The 15,684-nt window shown below is 39.0% G+C and overlaps 1 protein-coding gene across 4 annotated transcripts in view; it reads left to right on the forward strand.

The window, feature by feature from the left end:
• CPEB3 (cytoplasmic polyadenylation element binding protein 3) overlaps nt 1–15,684 on the forward strand; it is a gene marked incomplete at its 5' end in the record, with an annotated part of 146,947 nt that overhangs the window by 25,513 nt on the left and 105,750 nt on the right. For 3 of the 4 annotated variants that reach the window (XM_079899269.1, XM_079899268.1, XM_079899270.1), the window contains one exon: nt 15,309–15,468. In XM_079899269.1, coding sequence (XP_079755395.1) covers nt 15,309–15,468 — 160 coding nt within the window. The remainder of the gene's footprint in view (nt 1–15,308; nt 15,469–15,684) is intronic. The other variant, XM_079899271.1, reaches the window with a different exon arrangement.

Genomic DNA, 15,684 nt, shown 5'->3' on the forward strand with positions numbered 1-15,684 from the left:
TCATGAAAAAGAAATTGAGGTTCATTCAGAACTTCCATACTGTGGTATATCACCACTTTCACTTCCCTGCATGATGACAGGGACGAATGGTATTCATTTGTTTATTTTATTTATTTCACACTTACTTGGTGCTACATTATGCTGCATAGCCTACTAAGTGCTTTGCAAATATCTTCATAGCATCCATGTAAGGTGGGTATTAGTGTTATCACCATTTTTCATATGAGGAAACCGATTCACAGGGAGGTTAAGTAGCTTGTCCATTTCTATTGAAATGTGAGTGCTTATCAATGTGCTGTGATTTACGAATTTTTACTTCTGTCCAACTTCAGAGCAGCAGTGTTATTCTGGCTGCCACTGGTCATCCCAGTGAAAAGAGTTTTTTTTTTTTTGGCTGCACTGCATGGCTTGTGGGATCTTAATTCCCTGACCAGGGATTGAACCTGGGCCTTGGCAGTGAAAGCACTGAGTCCTAACCACTGGATTGCCAGGGAATTCCCAAGACTGATTATCTTGTGTATACCATTGTAAGAATAGTGAGTTCTATCTGCTTTTTTCCTTTTTATTTCTTCTTGGCTTTTCTCTCCTTTTTCCTTTCTCAAATTGTGCCTTGAAATCCCTCTTTTGAGTCTTTGCTTTTGGAATATTGTTTATGCCCCATAGTCTCATTGAATGAGGATAATCAGATCATAGCCAGTTCACTTGCTTGCTCTTTTTTCTGTCTCTAGAAGCCATGACATATTTTAGTGACAGTAAAGGTTTATGGAAAGAATAATATATATGTTTTCATACATAAACATGTATTTATGGTTATATATTTATGTCCATATGTAAGTTTTTTTACATTGATACCTCACTTTTTATGAAGTAAAATTCCCACAAGATTTTGGGAATAAAATTAATTTTTGTAAATTGAGCCAGTTTAAGAACCTCCAAATAGGTATACCTTAAAAGGAGGTCCTACTTTAATTACTTTTCAAAAGCAGATTAAGTGAAAATTTTTCACTTAAGTAAACAGTTTCCTCAAAACAGTGTTTGAAACACAAATTGAAGTAAAATGTTAGGGTTTTTTCAGCCCTCTATTAGATGTGGGAGAGAGATTTAAAATTACAGACAGAAAAAAAATCCACTTTAGAATTATTCATGATTTTGCTTTCCCCTTGTTCCTATGGGGTTCAGCTTAATGAACAAGAAACAGTAATATATCAATAAGAAGTTACCATACAACTCTTTTTCACACACACACACCCCCCACACCAGGAATGGTAGAAAAATAATGGTTAGATAATAACAGAAATGAGAATTATTAACTAGGAATGATTATCCACCTTGATGCAGAAGAGCACAATGGTTTTAAGGTCCAGAATTGCCTGGGTTTGACTCCTGTCTCAGATACTTTCTGTTTGTTATCTTTTTGCCTCAGTTTTTTCCTAAAATGAGATAATAATAGTATTTACCACCACAGACTCTTATGAGGAAGAAATGAATTGAAACATGTAAAGTGTTTAAAACTGTACTGGGCACATAGCCAGTATCAATCAGTTCTGCTATTATTTAATTACAGGAGTTTTTGTTAGCCCTGTTGCTGGTTTAATAAGAAGAGAAAGTTTCTGGGATATGTTGAAGTGGAATCGGGCATGCTAAGTAAGGCTCAAAAGAACACCCTAGGGCTTCCCTGGTGGTGCAGTGGTTAAGAATCTGCCTGCCAATGCAGGGGACACGGGTTCCAGCCCTGGTCTGGGGCGATCCCACATGCCGCGGAGCAGCTAAGCCCGTGTGCCACAACTACTGAAGCCCACGTGCCTAGAGCCCGTGCTCTGCAACAAGAGAAGCCACCACAATGAGAAGCCCACGCACCGCAACGAAGAGTAGCCCCCACTCGACGCAACTAAAGGAAGCCCGTGTGCAGCAACGAAGACCCAAAGCAGCGCCCCCCCGCAAAAAAACCAAAAGACCCTAATGAGGTTCAGATGAGCAAAGGTGTATGAAAATGCTTTCAGAGATGTAAAGTGCTCTATAAATAAAAGGTAATAAGAGGAAATCAGATTATTTGTTGCCTTAGTATGCTAGAGAATGAATATTTGCAGATCTAACTTAACAGATAATGGTAAAATTCCCCTCTAGATCCCCAAATTTGACTACCAGGGAAAAGATTTAAGGCCACAAAAAAAAAGTCTTTAAAATAAACTTGGACTCTTTTGTGGTAGAATATTATTCTGAAATTGGGCACATTCACCCACAAATTAACCTGATGGTCCTGGAGAAATGGTTTCCTAAGCTACATCGTTAATGTTAATAGTATTTACAAACAAGTCTTATCTATTTATAGCCTATAGCATATATTTCCTTTGAAGAATCTCTTCTAGGGTCCTTCCAAATTTCTTGAAGAAGTTGGACCCAGGTGTTTGTGCAAGTCTCTGTGCCTCTGGCCTTCCTTTTCTGGAAGCATATTTGATCTCCCTGTCATTTGTGCTCCCATAATTCCAAGCGCATAGCTCTGTCACTGCATTTACCTCATTATATAGTAAGTATCTGTAAACTAGACAGCTGGCTTATGGACAGACTATGTATGCCTCACTTAACCTTTTAATCTTTAATGCTTGGCATATTAAAGTTTTCAATAAATATATGTGGAATAAATGAAGAAAGAGTAAAACAGCCCTCAGCACACTTGGCAAAATCTTGTTAGCACTAACATTTGAAAGTGATAAAGAAAGCTGTTCTTCTAAGAAATATTCTGTGTAGATATTTTAGAAATTCTGATTGAACTTCCCTTAATCTAAATTATTGCATTTTACTGTATAATCTCTAAAGTACCTTAAACTAGCATGACTAGAATGATACAGGCTTCATTTTGAACTAAATTTTTTTAACCTTCCAAATACCAAATATTTTAATAAATGTAGATGCTTTGCATTTTAGGTACTTTAATGTGTTCACCTTAAATGTGGTAACATTTAAATGGAAGATTAGGCTAAGTGTTTATAGATGTTCTTTTCTTCCTGGAATTCTTACATAACAAATGATTTGTGTGTGGTTAGCCTTCTTCAAGGATTACCTGATTTGTATTAAGAACTGAATTTAAGATTTAGTTTCCTCATCTGTAAAATAGAGATTATAATATCTATCACATAGGACACTTGTAAAGATTAAATAAAATAATGCACTAAAGTACTCAGCACAGAGTCCGGCATATATTATCTGTTATATGGTAGCTATGACCGAATACATTCTACAAGGCTTATTATGAAAAACAGTATACCTCTGTTTCCCTCTCTACAGAGGCAGATTGGTAGCTGTTTTTATAAACCAGCATTATCTTATGTCAGAGACAGTCGGGCATAAAGGGGGAGTAAGCCTGTTCAAATTCAGAAAGAATAAAGCTTTAAAAATGGTTGAGACAGGGCTTTTGACCATATTATCCTATTATATTTGTTTGGTTACTCAGTCTGTTTTTATTATTGGTCTCATCTGGAATCGGATGAGATTGTACAATAAACTTGAGAAGCAGGGTTTGTTTTTTTTTCCCTCCAGTATTTTGTATTAGAATTTTTTAAATGCATACTGAAATAGAGAAAAAACAGCAAAACATAACAACATAACATGACATAGATATGGTCTTAGCAATAACTTTTTTGAGATTGCTTTATATAATTTAGGGAATTCAACAATTATTTTGTTTTTTAATATAGTGAAGATAATAGAAAAGATTAATATATAGCTTAATAATATAATTTATTGTTGCCTTATGCATGGTAGCTTTAAATGTTCTGGTTCTGTGTAAATATTTTATTTGTTGATGAGTTTTTTTTTTTTCTTTTTTGCGGTACGCGGGCCTCTCACTGCCATGGCCTCTCCTGTTGCGGAGCACAGGCTCCAGATGCGCAGGCTCGGCGGCCTTGGCTCACGGGCCCAGCTGCTCCGCGGCACGTGGGATCCTCCCGGACCGGGGCACGAACCCGCCTCCCCCGCATCGGCAGGCCGACTCCCAACCACTGCACCACCAGGGAAGCCCGATGATTTTTTTTATTGGGGTAAAATATACAAAGGAGGTTTTTTGGTGGTTTGTTTTTTGTTTGTTTTCCCTTCTGCCATTAGAAGAGAGGGGTTTGGAAACTGAGAAAAAAATAATACTTCTCTTCTTCTGGTTCCAGTCCATCAACGTGGAGTGAATTTTTTTGGTACTCATCATGTTCCTTGCTTAGAAAATAAACACACAGCACATTGGTGACCTCTCCAGTGGTGGCCAGGGAGTGACAGTGAAAAGCTATATTCCATAGCTCTTAATCTGTGTGTATGCTGGGCATGGCATCATCTGTTGGTTTCTGAAGTGGGAAGAACCCTAAACAGGTGCTAGCCCAAACTGGCAGAGTTGTTACTTTATTGCTTTCATTGCCATAGGACTATTTGCATAAAAGCAGCTGTGTTTTGCTGATCAGTTTTTAAATATAGGGATCAAAGGATAACGGGGCTACAACAGAAGCGTTCACATTGCAGCCCCTGTCAGATTCTGGTGAATCTGCGAATTCTGCTGTGTTGCCTCACCTAACCATTGAAGCCAAACAGCAGTTGAAATGAATAGAAGCAGGGCATACTTTGGTGTTTATGGATATAGCTGTCTTTTATAGTCTAATAGTGCCTTTAGGTAGATGCTGGAGCATATCATTCTTTTTTTTTTTAAGCTTTTTAAGTTTTATTTTTGGCTGTGTCGGGTCTTAGTTGTGGGATCTTCGTTGTAGCATGTGGGATCTTTCATTGTGGCGCATGGGTTTCTCTCTTGTGGTGCGTGGGCTCCAGAGTGTGTGGGCTCTGTAGTTTGCGGCATGCGGGGTCAGCAGTTGTGGTGCACGGGGCTTAGTTGCCCCGCAGCATGTGGAATCTTAGTTTCCTGACCAGGGATCAAACCTGCCTCCCCTGCACTGGAAGGTAGATTCTTAACCACTGGACCACCAGGGAAGTCCCTGGAGCATATCATTCTTTTTTTCTTTTTTTTTTTTTTTTGCGGGACGCGGGCCTCTCACTGTTGTGGCCTCTCCTGTTGCGGAGCACAGGCTCCGGACGTGCAGGCTCAGCGGCCATGGCTCACGGGCCCAGCCGCTCCGCGGCATGTGGCATCTTCCTGGATCGGGGCACAAACCCATGTCCCCTGCATCGGCAGGCAGACTCTCAACCACTGCACCACCAGGGAAGCCCAGGCATATCATTTTTAAAAGGTTATAAATGGGATGGTCTGAGTCTCTGAAGGACAGAGTACATCACTATAAGACAGGAACCTCTGGGATTAAAAACTCATCAGAAACAATAGATGACATGAAAAGATGCTGTTTGTGGTTAATATAGCTAATAACTGCTTGTAGGTCTCTGGAGGAATATTACAGACATCCTTAGAAATATAAATGATACATATTGTGACGATAGATGGCATTAGTTATTTGCCAGTTATTTACTGGCCGTATGGTTGCCTTTTGAACTTTAGTACTATGTGGTTTAGGTTTAATTACCTGGATCCTTCAGTGGCTCCTGAATGGAACAGCTGGAGTCAAGACTTTGCCTTCCTTCAATTATAGCTCAAGAAAGTTATTAGGTCTCCTGTCCTGTAACTAAAGTAAATGATTTGTAGGTAGAATCATAGTTCCTATTAAAACCTTAGGAAAGCTTTATTCTTTCTTTAAATAATAGCTTTATTGAGATATAATGCATATACCATGAAATTCATTCACCCTTTTAAAGTATACAATGCAGTGGCTTTTAATATATTTACAAAGTGTGTGTCAGTCATTACTATCTAATTTTAGAACATTTTCCTCATCCCCAAAAGAAACCTGTACCCATTAGGTTTCACTCCCCATTTCCCTCCTGACTTTCCTAGCCCTAGGCTATGACCAATCTACTTTCTGTCTCTGGATAATTTGCCTGTTTTGGACATCTCATATAATTGGAATTATACAACATGTGATTCTTTGTGACTGGCTTCTTTCACTTATCATAGTATTTTTAAGGTTCATCCATGTTATAGCATATCAGTAGTTCATTTTTTTTATTGCTGAATAATATTCAATCATATGGATATACCACAATTTGTTTTATCTGGTCACCAGTTGATGGGCATTTGCGTAGTTTCCAGTTTTTGGAAAATATAAATAAAGTTGTTTTATGAAGTTTTTATAAACATTTGTGCAAAGATTTTTGTATGGACGTATGTTTTTATTTACGTTAGGTAAGTTCTTAGGAGTGAGGTTGCTAGGTTGTATTGTTAAGTGTATGTTTAACTTTATAATTAACTCCCAAATTGTTTTTCCAAAGTGGCAGTACCATTTTGCATTCCCACCAGCAATTTTTGAGACTTCTGGTTGTTCCACATCCTAGTCAGCATTTGGAATTGTCGGGTTTTTTTGTTTTGCTTTGTTTGAGATTTTAGCCATTCTAATAGGTGCACAGTTGTTAGTTTTGTTTGTTTGTTTGTTTTTTCCGGTATGCGAGCCTCTCACTGTTGTGGCCTCTCCTGTTGTGGAGCACAGGCTCCGGACACGCAGGCTCAGTGGCCATGCCTCACGGGCCCAGCCGCTCCGCGGCATGTGGGATCTTCCCGGACCGGGGCACGAACCCGTGTCCCCTGCATCGGCAGGCGGACTCTCAACCACTGCGCCACCAGGGAAGCCCACAGTTGTTAGTTTTAAATGAAAATCTTACAGTATGGAACCATCAGGAGGATGATTTTAAATGCAAAGCAAGCATTTACTGAATGCCTGTTATATGCCAGGCCCTCTACTGAGTGATGGAAATACGGAGAAATAGGATATATCTCTGCTCCCATGGAAGTTACAGTTTATTGAGGATGTCAGGCATTATTGCTAACTATCTGGGGTCAAGATATTGGGGAGGGGATCACCAGTAGAGTTCAACTATACCTAGAAGTGGGCAGTTTTGTGGAAGGATTTTGACATTTATGATCAGTAAAAAGAAAACAATATGAGGAACCTTATGTACCTTTGCATAATGTTCTAAGATAGGTTTTGGTCGTGAAGGTCAAGCTCTTCCTACGTTATCATGTCCAATAATCAGGACCTAATAAGCTGCTTGGGATAATATTCTGATGCTTAACAGTTTGGGGGCAACACCAGCTGGTCACATATGCACAATAACCAGGGAAAGGGGAACTTTAATTTTTTGTAGACATTGGAACCTGCTCTTTTGACCCCTGTAGTTACTGTTTTCCCTTTCTGTGTCCGTCCTAGGTCTGGCTTTCTGCCTTTTACCTCACACACTGCTAAACTGTATAATCACTCCTTTTAAGAGTGCATATGGTGGGGGCTTCCCTGGTGATGCAGTGGTTAAGAATCCACCTGCCAATTCAGGGGACAAGGGTTCAAGCACTGGACTGGGAAGATCCCACATGCCATGGAGCAACTAAGCCCATGCACCACAACTACTGAGCCTACACTCTAGAGCCTGTGAGCCACTACTGAGCCCACGTGCCACAACTACTGAAGCCCATGTGCCTAGAGCCCGTGCTCTGCAACAAAAGAAGCCACCGCAATGAGAAGCCTGCACACTGCAACGAAGAGTAGCCCCTGCTCGCTACAACTAGAGAAGGCCCACACACAGCAACAAAGACCCACCGCAGCCAAAAATAAATAAAATAAATAAATTTATATAAATAAATAAATAAAAGTGCATATGGGGACTTCCCTGGTGGTCAAGTGGTAAGGAATCTGCTTTCCAGTGCAGGGGATGCAGGTTCGATGCCTGGTCAGGTAACTAAGATCCACATGCTGTGGGGCAACTAAGCCCATGTGCCTCAAGTAGAGAAACCACGTGCCGCAACTACAGAGCTCAGGTGCTCTGGAACCCGCGCGCCACAACTATAGAGCCCACATGCCCTGGAGCCTGCATGCCACAATAAATAAATAAATAATAAATGTTAAAAAAAAAAAAAGTGCATGTGTACTTAGCTCTGAACTGTTTACCACAGTCAGAAGTGGTAGCAATAGGCATTTGTACTTTTTGTCCAGTTGACCCCTTCAGCATTCACCCAGCTAGATCTGGCCTCAGTATGAAGGTCATTTCAGGTGAATAAGATTCCAAGAGCCATGTTTCCCTATGTTTGATAAACTGGGCCTCTTATCGGACCTGTGTGGCAAACAGTTGAGAAGAGCTGTGAAGGAAGGTTGGAGGTGGCATGGAGCGGGAAGAGACTATGAAATTGCTGGGTCGCGCCTCAAGTTGTCATGCTCATCTAATTTTTGAGCATCTCTCAGAGCAGGTCAAACTATTTTTTGCTTTCTTTTTTTTTTTTTGTGGTACGCGGGCCTCTCACTGTTGTGGCCTCTCCCGTTGCGGAGCACAGGCTCTGGACGCGCAGGCTCAGCGGCCATGGCTCATGGGCCCAGCCGCTCCACGGCATGTGTGATCTTCCTGGACTGGGCCATGGACCTGTGTCCCTTGCATCAGCAGGCAGACTCTCAACCACTGCGCCACCGGGGAAGCCCCATTTTTTGCTTTCTTAAAAACTTCTCAAGAACCTTAGCTTCGTTTGCTGTTATACAGCAAGGAAAAATATGATCTGATAAAAGTTTAAAGTGATTGGAAGTCATTCTCCTGAAGGAAAAGATGAGAGTCAGGATTTCTTTGTGTACGGCTATATCCTCTAAATTCTTGAGAATTTCTTTCATGGAAGACTGAGTTTAACAATAATGTTAAAAAATATCAAAATTCATAGCAGGTGCCGATCAATTTTTTTTTTTTTCTGAAGACCGAAAAGCAAGAGAGAGTTCAACTTTGTAAGGACTTTAGGTTGGCTATAAGGAGCATTTGCTTGCTATTGAGGGACTGAAGGAGAGTCTACAATCAACGTTTTCCAGAGAGCTGCAAATACGATAGTCTCATTTGGGATGGTTAAAATTTACCATTGACTGAAGAACTTGCTACCTACTGAAGATGGGATGAAAATCTGCGTTTGAAAAGTTTTTTTTTTTCTCTTCCCCATAGGTTAGCGACATTGATTTTCTTTTATTTGGGAAAGGTTTTAATCTTCGGGCAAATGTTTGTCAAGCTGCTCGGTACTATAGTAAAGTTCAGTTTGATACAGGAACCTCATGCTTTTGATAGGTTCTGACAAATAACAGCAGTAATTGGTTTAGAACTATAAATTCCTAGACTTCTACTTTGTGATACATAGAAATTTTATATTACTAGTCATCTAACTGTTTCCTGCCCCTATCTAGTGTTTGTTATTAAATGTTTTGTCTGTTCTTTCTGGTACTCTTAAGCATATTCTGAGCTTGAACTCACTACATGTTGATCTTTTGGATATATTGCCTCTGAGTTTTACTCAGGGCTGGCAGGTTCTATAGATCCTTTTGTTTCATTAGTAGTGGTGTCCTTCATAGAAATCAGGGATCAGGAAACGACTGTGCCAAAATAGACCATGCATGGATGAGATGCAATTAAAGGAGCAGAACAGAAATTTTGAGGAAATTGAGGGATAGGAAAGAAATCTCAAAATCAGAAATTATTTTATAGAATATACACTGAGATGATTACTTGGTTCTTTTAACATACTCACTATGCATTTACCCTGTAGGAGGCATGTGTGTATAGTTGGGTGGGGGAGAGGCAAGAACATATATTAAAAGGGACCTACCTCAGAAGCACAATATTGGTCAAAGAAAGCAAGTTGCAGAACAGTATGCGTATTTTTACATTTAAGAAAAACATAAAACAATATATATTTTCTATGTATATGTGTGTCTGTGTCCATATATATATGTATATGTGTGTGTGTGTGTGTGTGTGTGTATATTTTAACATCTGAAAGAATATGTGCCAAATGTATATAATGGTCTGAAGAGAGTGCAAGAAGGCAGGAGGATTGGAGACTTTTGCTTTTTCTATAATAATCATTGTGTGTGTGTTTGAGAAGAATACGTTCATATTTTAATTATGTAATTAAATATCCATTTAAAAATAAAGAATATTCATTACCCTTAAACAATGTTTATAGTGTAGGTGGGGAACTGAGATAGTTTCAAATAATGTAATCTAATTAGAAAATAAAAGCAGTAGGGTAGAAATTCAGGAATGGCTAGTTTTGTGGGTTAATTCTCTTTTATGGGTTGAATACACTTAACTTTGAAATGTTTTATCCATATGTACATATATTGAAGCCATATGATAAATAGAAAAACCTTCCTTCAGGAATTCCTCCTCTTTTTTTTCTGTACCATTTCACAACCGCATTTATCCTTTGCTAATAACACTTTCAAACATCTATCCTCCTTTTGACTTTTTATCTTGTCTGTGCCCCTTTGTTCCCAGCCAGGCTCCCATTGTTTATGGGACACACGGCAATTGATCAGCGTAGAGCATTGGAGCATTACTGGTGTGGACTTGAAAGTCACAGACCTGGGTTCACATCCTGACTTCTGACCAGCTTTGTGACTTTGAGCAGTTATATAACCATGATTAATTTTATCATTTGGTTCCAGAGCTGCTTTTTTCTTCAGATGTTCTTGACCCCTTGCAGCTTTGACCTTATATCTCTAGGAGAGGAAATGTCTGGGGATAAGCCAGAAAGGGTAGAAAAGAGTCCTGGATTTCTCTCCCAAGAAAAAGGCAGGTGAATGGGGTAGGGCTGGTAGAGGCAGGCCTGGGGCTGTCCTGGAGGGTAGATCAAGCTACTACTTGAATTTAACTGGTTGTCAGTAGAACAAGGGTCATTGACCAAGGGCAAGTGAGGGTTAGGTTGCCTGTGTGGAAGGGTGGGATAAAAGAGTCCTGTCTCTGATTGTGTCAGTATTAGGCTGAAGTGGGTGTTTGTGAAAAGCATTTAAGGTGAAGAGAGTAGGAGGAAGTCAAGGAAGCAGTACACTGGGAGTCCTTAAGAGCACAGTCTGGATTTAGCTGAGTCCTGGCTCTGCCTCTTACTAGCCTTGTAACCTTGAGCCAGTTACTTATCTCTTCAAGATTTAATTGCTTAATTTATAAAATGGGGATAAAAGTTACCTACCTCATAGGGTTGTGAGGGAATACATTTAGCATTCTTAGAACAGTGCCAGGCACGTATTAAGTACTTGATAAATTTATAAATATTAAGTCAAGCTAGGGGAAGAAGGAAAGCAGGCCTAATGAACTGTATAGTGGGGGTGGCTGCCTCTATGTACATCTAACTGATGACATCTGTCCTTCGTTATCTCCAGATAAAAGAGTCAATAATAGGAATCATTATTTTTTTTTTCCGGTACGCGGGCCTCTCACTGTTGTAGCCTCTCCCGCTGCGGAGCACAGGCTCTGGACGCGCAGGCTCAGTGGCCATGGCTCACGGGCCCAGCCGCTCCACAGCATGTGGGATCCTCCCGGACCGGGGCACGAACCCGTGTCCCCTGCATCGGCTGGTGGACTCTCAACCACTGCGCCACCAGGGAAGCCCAAGGAATCATTATTTATACATGTTCTAATACTTCCTGATGTGTTTGCTTGTTCAAAACACACTTAAAAAGATGTTTTTCCTTATTTGTTATTCCCTATACCTGGAAACAAAACTTATGAAAAAGAAAGACTTTAAATGATTATTTGCCACTTGTAACCTTTGCTGTTAAATGATAAATTGCGGGCTTGTTTTCTCTATGCATAGTTTCTGTTGAATTTCACTGCAGATGTTTTAGTTTTTCTGTCTTTTTTGTTTTTTGTTTCCAGTTAATCAGTTATTTCAGCAACATTTACTACTTACAAAACTAAGAAGGATGAATCGTATACAAATATAAATTGATGAAACATAGAATTAATTTTAGTGAGAAAATAAGTTTCTCAGTACTTATTGAAGTTTGTTCAGTTAAGAAGCCTACGCAAATTCTATTGTGCATTTCACGTGTTTCATCTGTTGAGCACTAGTGAACCCTGTTAGGTTAGCATCCATGAACCTCTAGGTTCTAAAATCTATGTTCCAGTACCCTGAGGTAGCATCACAGAAGTCTCTTGGTGTTTTCCCTAATATTCCAGTAGCCACCACAGTACAGATGCCTTGTTGTACGTTTGTCATATAGCACTGAAAACAACCATAAAAAGAGAATTATCACCCCCATTTTATAAATGTAGATAATCAAGGCTTAGAAACTTGTTCAGAGTGACATGCCAGCAAGTGGCAGAGCCAGAATTTGACAATTAGTTGTCTGATTTCAAAGTTTGTCCTTTTAAAAACTAGGCCACCACCTGCTTCTCTCACCCACAATCAGTTGGAAGACTGCAAAGCTGACCCTTGGCAAAGTGGCCGGGCTTGTTTATTTCTTGCTGCTATCTAGTCTCTCCCATCACTTTACTGTCCCATTTTTGTGATCAGATTCATAAATGTAAAGGCTTAACTTGAAGAATCATCCAGTCCAGTGGCTCTCGAATCTAGCCAGTCATAGGAATCACCAGGACATTAATTTCTTTTAAAATTACAGTTAAGTTGGTTTTAGCCAGAGCCCAGGAACCTGCATTTTAACCATTCTACATGTGATTTTAACAGTCTGACAGGTTTGGGAACCACTTCAATTACATGAATCCCCTCCAAATACCCCCAGCAATTTTCCTGACAGGTAGTCATCTAATATCTGATAGTCTTCTGACAGGAACTCACTACCACCTTGCCAGGAAGGTTATTTCATTGGTAATTAGATGCAATGCTATGCTTCTATAGGGCTTTCATTTACTGTTCCATATGGATTGGATTAACTTCTTTGGACAGATTTTTATACTCCTTAGATACTGGCTTGGAGGTCAGATCCACATTTGAATCTTCTCTGAACCTTACCTTCCTTGTGTAAAAGGAGTATGTTATTATCCACCTTGAAGGATAATATCAAGAGTTAAATGAAAAAAATAAACTGTTCTGGCTGGAAAGGTACTAAAATCAGCCAGATTTTTTTTTAGTTTTATAAAAAACTATAGTTTTTTTTATAGTTCCAAACAGCCTTTTTTTTATAGTTCCTTCACCTCATCAGCCTTTTTGGAAATAGTCCCACATCTGCAGGGTTCTAGTTAGAAGTGTGGATATGTATGATAGAAGGCGCTTAGACACATTCTGGGATTGTCAGTGCCAGAAATAGGCTGTCATTTTGACTACTCATCAGCACACTTTTTTACCTCTGGCTTTTTCTTTGGACAGAGAATGTGATACTCATTCTTAGGGGTACAAACTTGCATTTCTGGAAATTCAGCTTTACTCCATAAGTAATTGGAGTTTCCACTGATAACTTGAACCTAAAGCAAAACAAATGATGAGCAGCAAGACCCTAAAGGCAAAAGAAAAGACCTTCTTCAATTATATAGAGACCAAAACGGAGAACCAAAGAAAATATTCCATGTCTCTTCCTTATCCATCAGTAGAGATAGGTAACTGCTGAGTGTTAGTTAAAAAGGAAAAAAAATGGGGTGGAGGTAGAAAGGAGTTGGAGGGCAGCAGTAAAGAAAGAAACGTTGAGCACTTGCTTTTTGTCAAACATGATGTGAGTAAAATGAATACTTAAGTAATTTCACCCTAATCCTCACAGGTAAGATCCCATTTTACCAATGAGAATACTGAAGACATTGAGAATAACTAAGACAAGCCTCATGCCTGGTTAAATGTCAGGTCCAGATTCAAGACACCTAGGATTTTACAGAATGTGATTTAAAAAAAAATGTATTATACACACACAAATATATGTTCTTTAAGAAATAGATGTGACTTAGTTTTTATTGTATACATTCCTTTGTTGAAACACCTGTCATGCTCTAATTTTAATTGGTTATGTCTCCCTCTACCAGTTACTTAAAAACAGGGACTAGGTTATAACATTCATCTCTGAATCACCAGGGCCCAGCCCTACACTTGTGCATTAAAGGCTTGTAAAAATGAAATATCTCTCTGTGGCATTTGATAACATCTGTGCCCTCCACCCCTACTCTTCATGTGTGAGTCAAAAAAATATATATATACTATTGGAAGGGATGTTATAAATAATCTAGCTCAATCCTTTCATTTGTATAAAGGGAGGAATTTCAGGCACAGACTAGAGATCATGATGTACCCAAAAGCTCCTAATTGATTGTAGTTCTAGCACTCTTGCGTTCTGGTTCTCTATTCAGGGCTCTTCTTCGGACTTGCATCCAAACTTACTGCATTCATTCATTCAGTAACCCTCTGGGTTCCTCCTCTGTGCTCAGAACTGAGGAAGTGCCACCTTCCTTTCTGCCTCCCTGGATGGATATACAGCCATGCTTTCCAGAAACCAGAAGAAAACAGCTTCCCAAGATTTTAAGGCTTAAACTAGAAAATGATCACTGTAGCTGAGATTTTTACCTGTTGTATCCCTTTTTGCTCATCAAGGCAGTCATTCTGTTATTCTATTGCTCATAGGGGAGGAGAAGTGATCATTTGCAAAACTGGATAAACTTTTCAAGAGCCTGAAAATAATCTCTCGTTGCTGTGGTTTGATTTGGTGTGGTTTTTGATGTTTATGACTGTATTGCTTTTCTTTAGCAAAAGCAAACTAAATCTGTTCTATAGTATTAAGTTAGGCCATGAACTGCATTTCCTTTTAGGCTCAGACTACTAAAAATAATTTGTAGGTGTTGCTCTCCCATGGGCTTGAGTGAAATGCAGTAGAACAATTTATTTCTTCACTTAGTTTGTGTTAGCTCTCTGTTTTCAAAATGTTTTTGAATCTAACATCATGAAAACATACTACCTTGGGTTAAAGTTTTTTTCCTGTGAGTGCTTTTCAAAAGGTAGTTTTAGTACTTTGGGCATATTTTAATTTTTATAAAGTATATGTAATGTATGGAACTTATCAGTAATAATTATTAAAGATACCCAATAAAATTACATTGAAACTACAGTCACCTTTTGATTTTTCAGGGAAGTGATTCTGTTTGTAGACTGAGAGTTCTTAGTTATGGTCTTCCTCTAGGGAAAAAAAAATCTATTCATTTGAATAGAGTATTCAGTTGATAGTAGAGGGAGGGGGGTGAAGCGTGGAGGGCAAAGCCAATTCACTTGACTCTTCCTTTTGAATTTACTTTTTTAGTTCATTTGAGAGAAAATTAGTCTGAAGTACTGGGACATATATATTAAATAATTATTAGGGTAAAGGATACAATTTAATTAATTATGGAAACTTGTATTAAACTTAATGTTGCCAAGTCATTATTCTTAATGAAAAGAATGTATTATTAAAACTACCTGGAATTTTGACTCATGTCATCAATCCATGGCAAGAAGCAAATGATATGGTTATTAATTTTATGAAGTAATTTTATGTATTGTCTTGTTCTGTTTTTATTTTTAGGACCGGAGTAGGCCCTATGACACTTTTAACTTGCACTCGTTGGAGAACTCCTTAATGGATATGATAAGGACTGATCATGAGCCTCTGAAAGGTAAACACTACCCTCCCAGTGGCCCACCAATGAGTTTCGCTGATATAATGTGGAGGAATCATTTTGCAGGTTAGGAATATTCATATGTCCATTCCTTGCTTGGTGTTTTAAACAAAAATCAGCTTTTTAATAATTGTGGTTTTGTTTTTGTTTCTTTTTTGTTTGTTTGTTTTTGTTTGCTTCTGTAAAGCATTGTGGAATGTATTTAAAGTTGATTTTTTTTAAACCTGGGTTCAGCTACCTACCATAATCAAGGTTGTTTGCTTTACTCATAATGTCTGGCAG

The sequence above is a fragment of the Stenella coeruleoalba genome (assembly GCF_951394435.1).
Source record: "Stenella coeruleoalba genome assembly, chromosome: 16".
Lineage (NCBI taxonomy): Eukaryota > Metazoa > Chordata > Mammalia > Artiodactyla > Delphinidae > Stenella > Stenella coeruleoalba.